The sequence below is a fragment of the Mytilus edulis genome, chromosome 10, assembly GCF_963676685.1.
Source record: "Mytilus edulis chromosome 10, xbMytEdul2.2, whole genome shotgun sequence".
Classification (NCBI taxonomy): Eukaryota; Metazoa; Mollusca; class Bivalvia; order Mytilida; family Mytilidae; genus Mytilus; species Mytilus edulis.
In genome coordinates, this window is record NC_092353.1 from 20,761,906 (window position 1) to 20,774,525 (window position 12,620).

Genomic DNA, 12,620 nt, shown 5'->3' on the forward strand with positions numbered 1-12,620 from the left:
AAAAGCTCTAATTTGATTGGGCTATTTTCATATCGAAGCCAATCAAAATAAGCCTTCTATTTTTCAGTCACAGGAAGTGGCATGTGATGAGATATTTTTTTCCTAAAAATGTTGCCTTCAATTTATATGAATAAAACGGAGACGAGATAAGATGAAAAGTAGACATATATATTATATTCTATACATTTTTTTGCTATATTGATTTAGCAGATGTTTAAATCAAAGAAACAAAGGCCCACACCAGTCACCACTTGATTATAGAGTCTATATAGCACACTGCAATTAAATTTCAAAGCCCAAGTATAAACTAAATAAATAGTATAGAATGTGTTTACATTATGAAAAACCTATATGACATGGTCCAAATACTATTGGTGAATCATGAATAATATGCTATGCACAGCCATAGATATTATATTACATTTACATTAGATTATGACATTCAGTATAGAACAATTGAAACAATGAACTGACAACAATTAAAGTAGAGTAATAACTATAAAATAAGCAGAGTTAAAACTACAAAAAATGGGTTAAAATCATTTCTTTTCAGTGCTGCACAGTTATGGAATGAGCTGCCAAACCACATGAGACAGGAAAATTCTCTTACTCAATTTTCCAATCTAATACAGACCTGGAATGGCAGCTCATGCCATTAGTGCTTTGGGATTTGAGCTTAGCTTTGCTTTTATCCCCTTTTTTCATAAATACTAAAATTAGCTAGTTATGATTTTATATTTTATCTGCAGGAACAGTATTATTTTATTTGCTTATGTCATGTATGTGCTTTTAATATCATGTTGTATTGTATTTATGTTTGTCTTAATATGTGTTTTTTGTTTACATGTTACTTGCTTGTGTGTAATTTATTTTAATGTCGATTTTAAAAGCTGACACTAGAGCTTGTGTTACTTTGTTTACTGTGTATCGACAATAAATAAAACTTTGATTTGATGTGATTTAGAGTGACCGTAGTATTTACATGAAAAGAAGTCTTTAAATAAATGATAATTCATTTTGGACACAGTGACTCATATCATAGATGATTTTTTATCAGAAATATGCACCAATGGACTGGTATGCATACTTAAATTGTGTATATAGAACTTACATACACAATCTTGAAAGCATACTAGTCGATTGGAACATTTTTGACTCTAAAACACCTACATGTACATGTATGATGCAAATGTAATCATGATGTGTCCAAAAAAGATGGTGTTGGAAGCATGTTTATTTTGAAAGAAAAACATAATCATATAGAATGGCACTTAGTGAACTTCTGATAGGAATCTAATACCTGTAATAATAGATATATGGAACAAGGGAACTGATTTTAACAAAGATTACTTCTTTGAAGTTACCAACATGGGTCATTTAAACGTATCAGTGTATGTGTGCACAAATATTCTGCAAGTAACAGAATATTTTGGGTCTATTTTAATAAAAAAAATATGAAAAAGAAACCACAATTATAAATGAAATATCATCATGATCATTCACTCCTTGTGTGATCAGGTGATCATGGAGACATATATATTTATAAGTTGTTTTTATCATGTTTAATATTAAAAAATGTTGTTGAAATATGTGCCACTGGACATTGAATAAAAACAATGTAAATTTATGGTCAACTGGTATCTGATTTAACATGCTTAACAATATGTACAGATTTTTGAAATAAAATAACTTAACTTTGCTAGAGTATGTAGAGGATGATAAATCAACAAAAATTATAAATTTAGAATTTGTTTGGCTCGTTTAATACTGTGATTGTTAAATGTCCAGAAATTCCAGATTAATTATTGAAGTTTCAGGAAATGTTGCATATAGTTATATATATATTAATGTAATCAATATTCAAAAGGCAAGTTTTATTTTTGAAAAACTTATTCTTTTGCCTTTTCACAATAAAGATAAAAACATTGCAAAAACCTTCTGAATAAACAGTAATTACTAAATTTTCAGTTTAAAAGTTGATCTACTATACAATGACTTATTTGATATTGATTTGATGTTATGCAACCTTAAAGATTTTTATAAAATAGGAAACATGTTTAGAAGTTTTGTATACATATATAAAGCACAAAGGTGTCAGTATTCACCTCAGAAACTTACAAAACCTTTGAATAGGCTTATTAAGAAGGGATATAATTACGATACTGTTATCAAGTCATTAAAGATTGCATATTTTGGCGTTAATATTGAGTCACTGATAAGGTCTTTGCATCGGAACTAAACACATTTATTCTAAAAACAGTTGTTGGCATGACACAGGTTATGTTCTTCTCATATATGTTATGATGGTATGATACTAAACCCCTAACGGGAAGGATTGTGCCTGATGTTCATATGATGAAATCATAATCTTTCAGTCAGTTTAATTGAAGTCTGGAGCTGGCATGTCAGTTAACTGCTAGTAGTCTGTTGTTATTTATGTATTATTGTCATTTTGTTTATTTTCTTTGGTTACATCTTCTGACATCAGACTCAGATTTCTCTTGAACTGAATTTTAATGTGCGTATTGTTATGCGTTTACTTTACTACATTGGTTAGAGGTATAGGGGGAGGGTTGAGATCTCACAAACATGTTTAACCCCGCCGCATTTTTGCGCCTGTCCCAAGTCAGGAGCCTCTGGCCTTTGTTAGTCTTGTATTATTTTAATTTTAGTTTCTTGTGTACAATTTGGAAATTAGTATGGCGTTCATTATCACTGGACTAGTATATATTTGTTTAGGGTCCAGCTGAAGGATGCCTCCGGGTGCGGGAATTTCTCGCTACATTGAAGACCTGTTGGTGACCCTCTGCTGTTGTTTTTTATTTGGTCGGGTTGTTGTCTCTTTGACACATTCCCCATTTCCATTCTCAATTTTATGTAACTAAAAAATGGATTAAGGTAACGTATAAGGCAACACTTTCTAAAACTTCAGAGGATTAGTAGTGGTTGAAGAATGCCCATAACCTCGCCATATGTTTTTATACGGCCACAATTTTGGGATGGTATAATGGTATGATGTTATTGTCGTCGTCTGCGCCATTGTCGTCCGAAGATACATTGGTGTCCGGACAATAGCTTAAGTTTAATTGGATGGATCTCTATGGAATTTTTTAAGAAGATTAATACCACAAAAGAAAGGTTGGGAGTGATTATGGTGATGATGGTCCAAACTGTTTAGGAATTAAAGGGCTCAAAAGAGGCCCAAAACAAGCATTTTTCTAGTTTCAAGATATAAACTTGTGTACAAGTATTTCGATTACTCTGAAACTGAATCACTATGTTTAATACCACAAGTAGAAGGTTGTGATTCATTTTAGGGGTTATGGGTCAAACAGTTTAGGAATTAAGGGCCTAAAAGGGATTAAAAAACAAGCATTTTTCTAGTTTCCAGACAATCACTTGTGTTTAAGTGTATGGATCTCTCTGACATTGTACCACACTGTTCTATATAACAAAGGGAAGGCTTGGATTGAGGTTTGGGATTAATTGCCCCAAAAGTGTAGGAATCAGGGGCCAAAAAAGGGTCAAAAAGAATAATTTATCTAGTTTCCAGACCATAACTTGTATTAAAGTTTATGGATCTCTCTGAAATTGAACTACATTTGTATAAGGTTCCATACGACAAAGATGTAAGATTTTTTACCTCATATTTATGTGTCAGAAACCTATATTATGTCAAAAATTTTATCATTATCCAAATTCAGACAGTATCTAGCTTGAATATTGTGTCCAAATAAGCCCCAACTGGTCAGGGTTCACCCTCTGCGGTTGTATCAGGCTGCACTCAGTGAACCATTTTATTGTCTTTTATATGGAATATTGTGAAACTATAATTTCTTCAGAATTTACCGATTCTACCACTCCATTGATTGTAACAAATAGGAGCTGTTTAAAAATAGCATTGTTTTCCTCGTAACTAAAATGTGGTTTTTTTCCCTGTAAGACTATCATGGTAACTTGTCCCTTTTTTCTTGACATCCAATAGCAGTATCAGAAGGTGTCGCCCTCTGCGGTCATATCAAGCTGTGCTCAGCGAACCATTATATGGAATAATGTGAAACTATAATTTCTTCAGAAATGCTTATATTTCATTTTGTATTTTGTTCTGTTTTTTTTTTTACTTTACAGATTCTACCACTCCATTGATTGTAACAAATAGGAGCTGTTTAAAAATAGCATTGTTTTCCTCATTACTAAAATGTATTTTTTTTCCCTGTAAGACTATCATGGTAACTTGTCCCTTTTTTCTTGACATCCAATAGCAGTATCAGAAGGTGTCGCCCTCTGCGGTCATATCAAGCTGTGCTCAGCGAACCATTATATGGAATTATGTGAAACTATAAGATCTTCAGAAATGCTTATATTTTGTTCTGTTTTTTTTTACTTAACAGATTCTACCACTCCATTGATTGTAACAAATAGGAGCTGTTTAAAAATAGCATTGTTTTCCTCATTGTTTTCCTCATTACTAAAATGTATTTCTTTTTCCTGTAAGACTATCATGGTAACTGGTCCCTTTTTTTCTTGACATCCAATAGCAGTATCAGAAGGTGTTGAGAATCCAGAAGACGTATCTAAAGTTTAATTATTGTAACGCTGAACAACACATAAATTAGTTATATAATTGTTTGGACGGGAAAAGAATAAATAAACAAAAAAAAATGAAAAGATAATTACAATTGAATTTCTTTTACAGATGATGTTGGAGTATTTATCCCAGATATGTCATGAAGAACAGACTGGTAAATATAGCAGAACTTGTAAGGAAAGAATGTGACATTTGCTGCATTTCACCATCATTTGCTATATAGTAAGAAGATTTAGGATAAATATCGATTAATTGTATGATTTTTTTTAGCTGTGTTAAAAGAACATGCAAGTTTAGCATGTTTAGCACAATATGAGCAATGATACTGAAAAGGAAGAATATTGAAGTAAAATGGTGGAAAAATGATAAAATAATAACTCTGAAATATTTACATTATCAATGATAATCATCTGATGAGGTTGCCTGATATATAATTTTGTGAAGAGACAACATACATTTTTTGTAACATGATCTTCATAATTTGTACTATAAGTCTTCAGATCTGTATAGTAACATGTCTTTATGATGTACCTCTTTATTTAAACCATTTTATGACCTTGACTTCATATTTTGTATTATTTTTCAGATGTTTGGAAGACACAACCTAGAGAAGATAGAATTAGTTGAAAATCAACAAAAGCAATGAAAATATTAACATGTAGATGGAGGAAACAGTTTCTTGTTTTCTTACTATTGGCATGTGTATTGTACATTCTGATTGGTCTATTTATAGTTTCTAAATTTCCAAGGGAGGAGTCAACTCAGAATTCATTAAGTTTCAGATATGCAGATTCTCTTGGTATTAATGCAAAGTCAAAACAGCTCATAAATGAAACACCACAAGACAATTCAAAACTCTCTAACTTTCAAAATGTGGAAGAAGATTTTACAGAAAATCATATAAATGATAATAACTTAATTATTCGTGTAGAATCCAAACTGAGTTATAATGTGCATATATTTTACTATCCATGGTATGGAAATCCAGATCATGATGGGAAATATTATCACTGGAATCACCCATATCTACCACACTGGAATAAAGATGAGGCCAAAAAATACCAGACAGGAACACATGTGCCTCCTGATGATATAGGAGCTAATTTCTACCCTCAACTAGGACCATACAGCTCCAGTGATCCTAATGTCATTCATAAACATATGGCTCAGATGCAGAAGGCAGGAGTTGGTAGGTCTTTCTTATACAGATATACTGTGACGGATGTATTTTCAATGTTACAAGTTATTTCACTGAGACTTCATGTGTTTATATACCTCAGAAGTTACCTGTTGATTTGATTTGATTGCGTGTGGGATTTTGATAATGATAACATTAAATGAAAGTATTAACAAAAAAAATAACTATTAAGATAAATTGAAATAAAGGGGAAGTCCATACATGACAGTATAATTGTTAATTATGATTTACTGCAAAGTTGCCTTAATCCATACCATAAGCAGTTTTGACATTCTGGTGATATTGTCTTCTTATAATAACAGGTGTATGTGTTGTATCATGGTATCCAAGTGCACAAGCAGACAATGAGGGCAAGGAACCAGATTCATTAATACCAGAATTATTGGATATTTCAGCTCTTTATAGAATTAAGGTATGGTATGAGGAACGCTCTATGTCTCTCTTTCTAGCTCTTTATAGAATTAAGGTATGGTATGAGGAATTCTCTACGTCTCTCTTTCTATCTCTCTACTTAGCAAGATATTTTTTTTATGCCCCATTTATGGGCATTATGTTGTCTGGTATGTGCATCCATTCCTGCATTCACTCGTCTGTCTGTTGATCTGTCTGTCCCGCTTTAGGTTAAAATGTTTGGTCGAGGTAGTTTTTGATGAAGTTGAAGTCCAATCAACTTGAAACTTAGTTCAAATTGTCCTTATGATATAATCTTTCTTATTTTAATGTCAAATTAGAGATTTTCACCCATTTTCACAGTGCATTGACCATAGAAAATGATAGTGCGGATTGGGCATCCATGTACTATGGACATATTTTTGTTTAGTATGATTCAGGTGTTTCAGAATCAAAAATTTTTAGCTTTGTTAATTAAAGAATTAGTGATGCTATTCACAGGATTTATCTCCCCTTATCCATTTGTTCTAACTTTGTTACAGGTGGAAATATACTTAAACTATACTCGTACAACTAGTCGTACACTAGCATTCAAATATGGTACATGTAGTATTAACTGATTAAGTTTGGTTACTTTGCTGGCCAAATTATAATGGTGGAAAAAAGATTAACAAAAATATTGAACTGAAGTTTATTCATGCTGAAAAATTATAATTGATGTTGATATTGTGGTTGCCTCAACCATCAAATTATATTGTATGTCAATTCTCTTGTTTTTCCCCATTATTATGGAGCAAAGGGGCACCTTTTGGAATTTCACTCATGAAATATTTGATTTAGCAATGCATTAATACTTTAAACCTGATGATTTTTTTGTATTGAAAAAATCCTATGCAAATCAAGTATGTAAAAAAAAATATTTCCATGGAAGAAAGGGTTAAGAAAAAATGTTCTTCATGATGAATAGGTTAATTGTGTGGTCATTGCACAGCATTTTCATAGTAAAAAGTTATATTTGTGAAATATCTCATCATCCTTTCTTTACAGATTGCATTCCATATAGAGCCATATAAAGGCAGGTCACCAGAGACATGGAGAGACAATATTAAGTATATTCTCGACAAATATGGAGACCATGAGTCATTCTATAGACATTATGACAAAATGAAAAAGAAACATTTACCTGTATATTATATCTACGATTCTTATAACATTCCACCTGGCAACTGGGCACAAATATTCCAATCTAATGGTGCTATAACTGTACGAAATACAGATTTGGATGGGATATTTATAGGACTTTTTGTTGAACGACAACACAAATCTGATCTCATAAAAGCAGGCTTTGATGGATTTTATTCCTATTTTGCAACAGACAGATTCTCTTATGGTAGTACATGGGGCCATTGGAGAGAAATCATGAAATATGCCAAAGAAAGAAATAAAATCTTTACACCAAGCATTGGGCCAGGGTATATTGACACAAGGATAAGACCATGGAATGCCAAAAATATTCGAAATAGAGATAATGGTTCATATTATATGTCTGCGGCAAAATTTGCTTGTGACTTATATCCAGAGTTTTTATCCATAACATCTTTCAATGAATGGCACGAAGGGACTCAGATTGAACCAGCTAAGAAGAAAAAAGTTGAAGAAGATCTGTACTACTTAGATTATGGCTCACAAGGGCCTTCATATTATCTTGAATTGACTAGAAAAATTGTTGATATCTTTTTAGGTTTGAGAAAAAAATAAAAACACAACTTTTGTTTAGACTTGTTACATTCGTATAATTAATCAAAATTCCAGGTTTATAACTTAACATATTTTAAGTGATTAATCAAATTCTTACATCAATGTAAATACTGCACTAATTTATTGTTCCTTTGATTATAGTATTACTATACATAAAGATATATATTGTGTATGACAAATTTAATATAGATATTAATAGATTTGTAAACTGTTGTGATAATATTTTAATTATTGAAGTTCTCAACCAATGAAATCTGAATTTGAATTTTTTTTTGCCAGTTTTACAGTTTGAGAAATTAGAAAAAAGATAATTTTGTTTTGTATTTTTTGTTTACCTTAACTAAAGGATATTAGAGTTCAGATTTGTCAGAAGAGTTTCACCTATTTGACATAATAGGGGAGTTTATGATACATGTAAGTGAAACACTTTTGACCTAAGCTTTTGCCAAAAATTTAAATCAAAATAAATTGTATTATAATGTAGAGAGGACAATCATTTAAAAATTAGATTAACTTGAATATTATGGCATTTATGCCCCACCTACAATATTAGAGGGGCATTATGTTTTCTGGTCTGTGTGTCCATCCGTTCGTTTGTCTGTTCGTCCGTTCGTGCGTCCATTTGTCTGTCACGCTTTGGGTTAAAGTTTTTGGTCAAGGTAGTTTTTGATGAAGCTGAAGTCCGATCAACTTGAAACTTAGTACACTTGTTGCTTATGACATGATCTTTCTAATTTTACAGCCAAAGTAGACGTTTGACCCCAATTTCACCGTCCACTGAACATAGAAAATGAAAGTGGGAGTTTCAGGTTAAAGTTTTTGGTCATGGTAATTTTTGATGAAGTAGAAGTCCAATCAACTTGACACTTAGTACACATGTTCCCTATGATATGATTTTTTACCCAATTTCACCATCCATTGAACATCGAAAATGATAGTGCGAGTGGGACATGCATGTACTTTGGACACATTCTTTGTTTTTAAAATTTTGAGAAGCATAAAATGATCCTTGTACATTTTCTTCCTTTAGATTTGTTAGATCAAACAAATTTTACATATTTTGAAAATAATTGTCTCCCTTAATATTAGAGATAACTTTCCACATTTATTTCTTTTAAACCACAGCCATTATGAAAAACCTGTCAATTTCACGTATAAATAAAATTCTCAATATCTTGTGAGTACTTTTAACATTTACCTACATAGGAAAATAAAAGATGGCTAAAAACTGCAACTCAATTTGGACGTATTTTGACTTATTTGGGGTATTTAAAAAAAAGATTGAAGTATTTTCTAGTAAAAAAATATATATTCTTAATCTAAAGCAAAATTCTGTTGCAAATAATGCTCATTATTGTCTTCATATATATTCATAAATAACTTTGTTTTGGTTAACTATGTACTTTAATTCAAAATTATCACCAAAACACTTAAATCTTTATAAATTGCCTTACTTTAAAAAAATGTATGTACACTTTGGACTGATCTCATTAATTTTATTACTGATTTATACAAATGTAAGAAATTGGTTCCTTGTATTTGATTGATGATTTAGTTTGTTTTTGTTTATTTATTTTAAAATTGTACCTGTAATTTTTGTTATTTACATGTAATTTAAACATGAATATTTATCCTTTCATCATTTCAACACATTTTTTTTAGGTTAATGACAAACAAATTAGCTACTCTTGACTAAAGTTTTTTCTTGTGTGATGTCATTTTATTGCCTCTTATAGTTGAGAGAGAAGTGAGGAAAATTTGACTAGTTTGTTTTGTTCAGAAAACCATTTTACCAAAAAAGAAAGTATTGTAATATTTTGAGATCTGTATGTGTTTCATAACTAGACTTAGAAATAAAAAAAATAAAATTGGAATGAAGCATTTAACATTTGTATCTGTCCCTCTAATGTATAAAATGTTTTCTGCTATGCAGCTGCCATAGTTTTCATTTTTAAATCTCTGTTTGAAGATTGACCTTTACAGAATTATAGCACAATGTAGTATATATATATATATATAGGAAAACCTATGTGTGCTTGTCAATTGTATGTCTCAGAAATTAAATATTGATTAATTATAAACAAATGTATGAAACCATTAAGATTTTTTTTTAGCATATCTATTGCATATATGAGTAATGATTTAGTTTTTTGTATATTTATTATAAATCATACAATTATGTAATCTGTTATTTTTACAATATCTATTTTTACAAATTAAAAAACATACATTTATTATTCTGTCATTTCAACACATCTTTTGACATAAAGGAAAATTTGACTCTTTTATTTTCAGTTTGTTTATTAAAATCAAATAAGGTTCATTTAAACAGACACTTATTATGTGCATTTTTGACAGAATAGTATCTCACTTGAAAGCACACTTTATAATCCTTCATTTTATGCACTAGTGTGATTTTAAGCAAGCCATGGATGCTGTGTGAATTTCACATTTTATCAAAGATGATTCCCTACTTTTTTCGCTATGAGAATTGAGAATTTTTATAGTTATATAAAAACAACACCTCAAATTTACCGTAACAAAAGACTAATTGTATTTATTTAATATTCGGAGAGAAGAGAGAGAGAGAGAGAGAGAGGGAGAAATTATCCAATATAAAAATCAGGAGATGTGGAATGATTTTCAATGAGAGAACTAGTCACCAAAGTTCAAATCAAGTAGATGTAAGCAACTTTAGGCAACCGTTAGGCTTTCAACAATGAGAAAAACCCATACTGAATGCTCAGCTTTAAAAACAAATATTACATCATCAAAGTGACTACTACTTACCAAAACAAATTGTACATGAGAGCTATGACCATGATAATAATACATGTAAAATCATATGATGCTGAGTATCATATTTCTTTACGTGAATATTCTGTTTTATTCAAAAATCAAAATCATATTGAAATACCTACTAAATAATATCACTATGAATTAAGATCTGTTATCTCTCTGGCATTAGTTATTAAACTGACACTTATACTGTAATATTTTTATTTAGCTGGTATGTTATTTGTTTATTTTATTTATCAAAATTGATGTAGAATGCTTTGTTATAAATGCATCGAAATCAAAATATGAAATACATCAATCAAATAATTATTATGGTACATGGTATCCATTTTGCATCAAATATTTTTATATGTAACATTTGAACTCAAACTTTTACCCAACATATCTAGACTTAAAAAAATAAGAAAACATGATTGTAATTAGCATTTTTGGATCTCTTTGTCCATGTAGTATATACAATGTTTTTCAACTGACATATTTTTCATCCTTTGTTTCAAGATTTACATATTTAGTGTATAGGAATAATTCTGCATGTCTGCTTGTTCCTAGTCTTTCTCAGAAATTCAATACTGATTTATCCAATACAAATGTATAAAAATAATAAGAAAATATTTAACATATACAAGAACCTTGTTTTTGATTTATTTCTTTGTTTTTTTGTGTAAATTTATTCATACACATAATCTATATTAATTTATAATTACATGTATGTATATATAGATCAGTAGAACATGCATAAATAGACAATCAAATAGATTTTATATTTGTAATGAAGTTAAGTGTATGGTGCATCTGTCTCAGAATTAATTTTTAAAATTAGTACAAATATATTATAGTACGTTGCTATTAATAACGATACTTACCATTGTAACATTGTGACATTTAAATTTTAACCACCCAATTTTGTACTTCAACATGATTTTATGTATTGTTTTTATCCTGATGACGGTACCCTAGGCACCGAAACATGTTGATCAATAAATTTCTGCAGCAGTCCCTAAAGTGTTGTTGTTATAAGACTCTCTATATTTTATGTGTTTTATCATAACGACCCTGCATACCCTCGGGTATCCACTTTATGGACTCTACCGTACTACAGACTCACCAGGCGTTGGTTCACTTTCATTTGTAATTGAGATATATTATATGTTCATTGTTGTCTCTGTGTTTTGTTGTATGTTCAGTCATTTTGTTTGGCACGAAAGAAGATAATATATATTCCAATCAATTAAATTTGTCTTAACACTATGTCTTTACTGGTAGGGCATTCTTTATATGTAGAACATAAGATCATGATACCTTTTCTCCTAGGCATATAATTATTGTAACTTCATCAAAATGGCATGATGATTTAATGTGTGCCTGTCCTAAGCCAGGAACCTGTAATTTAGTGGTTGTTTTTTGTTGCTGTTTCTCATGCATAGGTTGTTTTTTTATTTTGCTGTTTCAACACTGTCCCAGTTTAACCAAGTTGACTGCTCCAAACATGTTTAACCAAGCCATATTGTTGTTTGGTTCATGTCTGTCATATTTGTTTTTATACAACCGAAAAAAAAATTAAATTTTTTGGATCGTATGATGGTATAATGTCCTCCTTGTCTGCGTTGTCGTCCAAAGATATATTGGTTTCTGGACAATAACTTTAGTTTAAGTGAATGGATCTCTATGAATTTTTTTTAAAAGGTTTTAATTCCACAAAAGGTTGGTTGGGATTGATTTTGGGGATAATGGTCCCAACGGTTTAGGAAAAGGGGGCCTGAAGACATTTGGTTTTCATACTCTAACTTTAGTAAAAGTTTTAAGTTGGTCCAAATTGGGGTCCAAAATTAAACTTTGTTTGATTTCAACAAAAATTGAATATATGGGGTTCTTCAATATGCTGAATCT

The 12,620-nt window shown here is 30.5% G+C and overlaps 1 protein-coding gene across 1 annotated transcript; it reads left to right on the forward strand.

The window, feature by feature from the left end:
- Nucleotides 1-4,770: 4,770 nt before the first annotated feature.
- LOC139490607 (glycoprotein endo-alpha-1,2-mannosidase-like) lies at nucleotides 4,771-11,729 on the forward strand. The gene is made up of 4 exons (XM_071277495.1): nucleotides 4,771-4,810; nucleotides 5,175-5,777; nucleotides 6,089-6,198; nucleotides 7,224-11,729. The coding sequence occupies exons 2-4, from the start codon at nucleotides 5,231-5,233 to the stop codon at nucleotides 7,932-7,934; spliced, it is 1,368 nt and encodes a 455-aa protein (XP_071133596.1). The 5' UTR covers nucleotides 4,771-4,810; nucleotides 5,175-5,230; the 3' UTR covers nucleotides 7,935-11,729.
- Nucleotides 11,730-12,620: the final 891 nt, after the last annotated feature.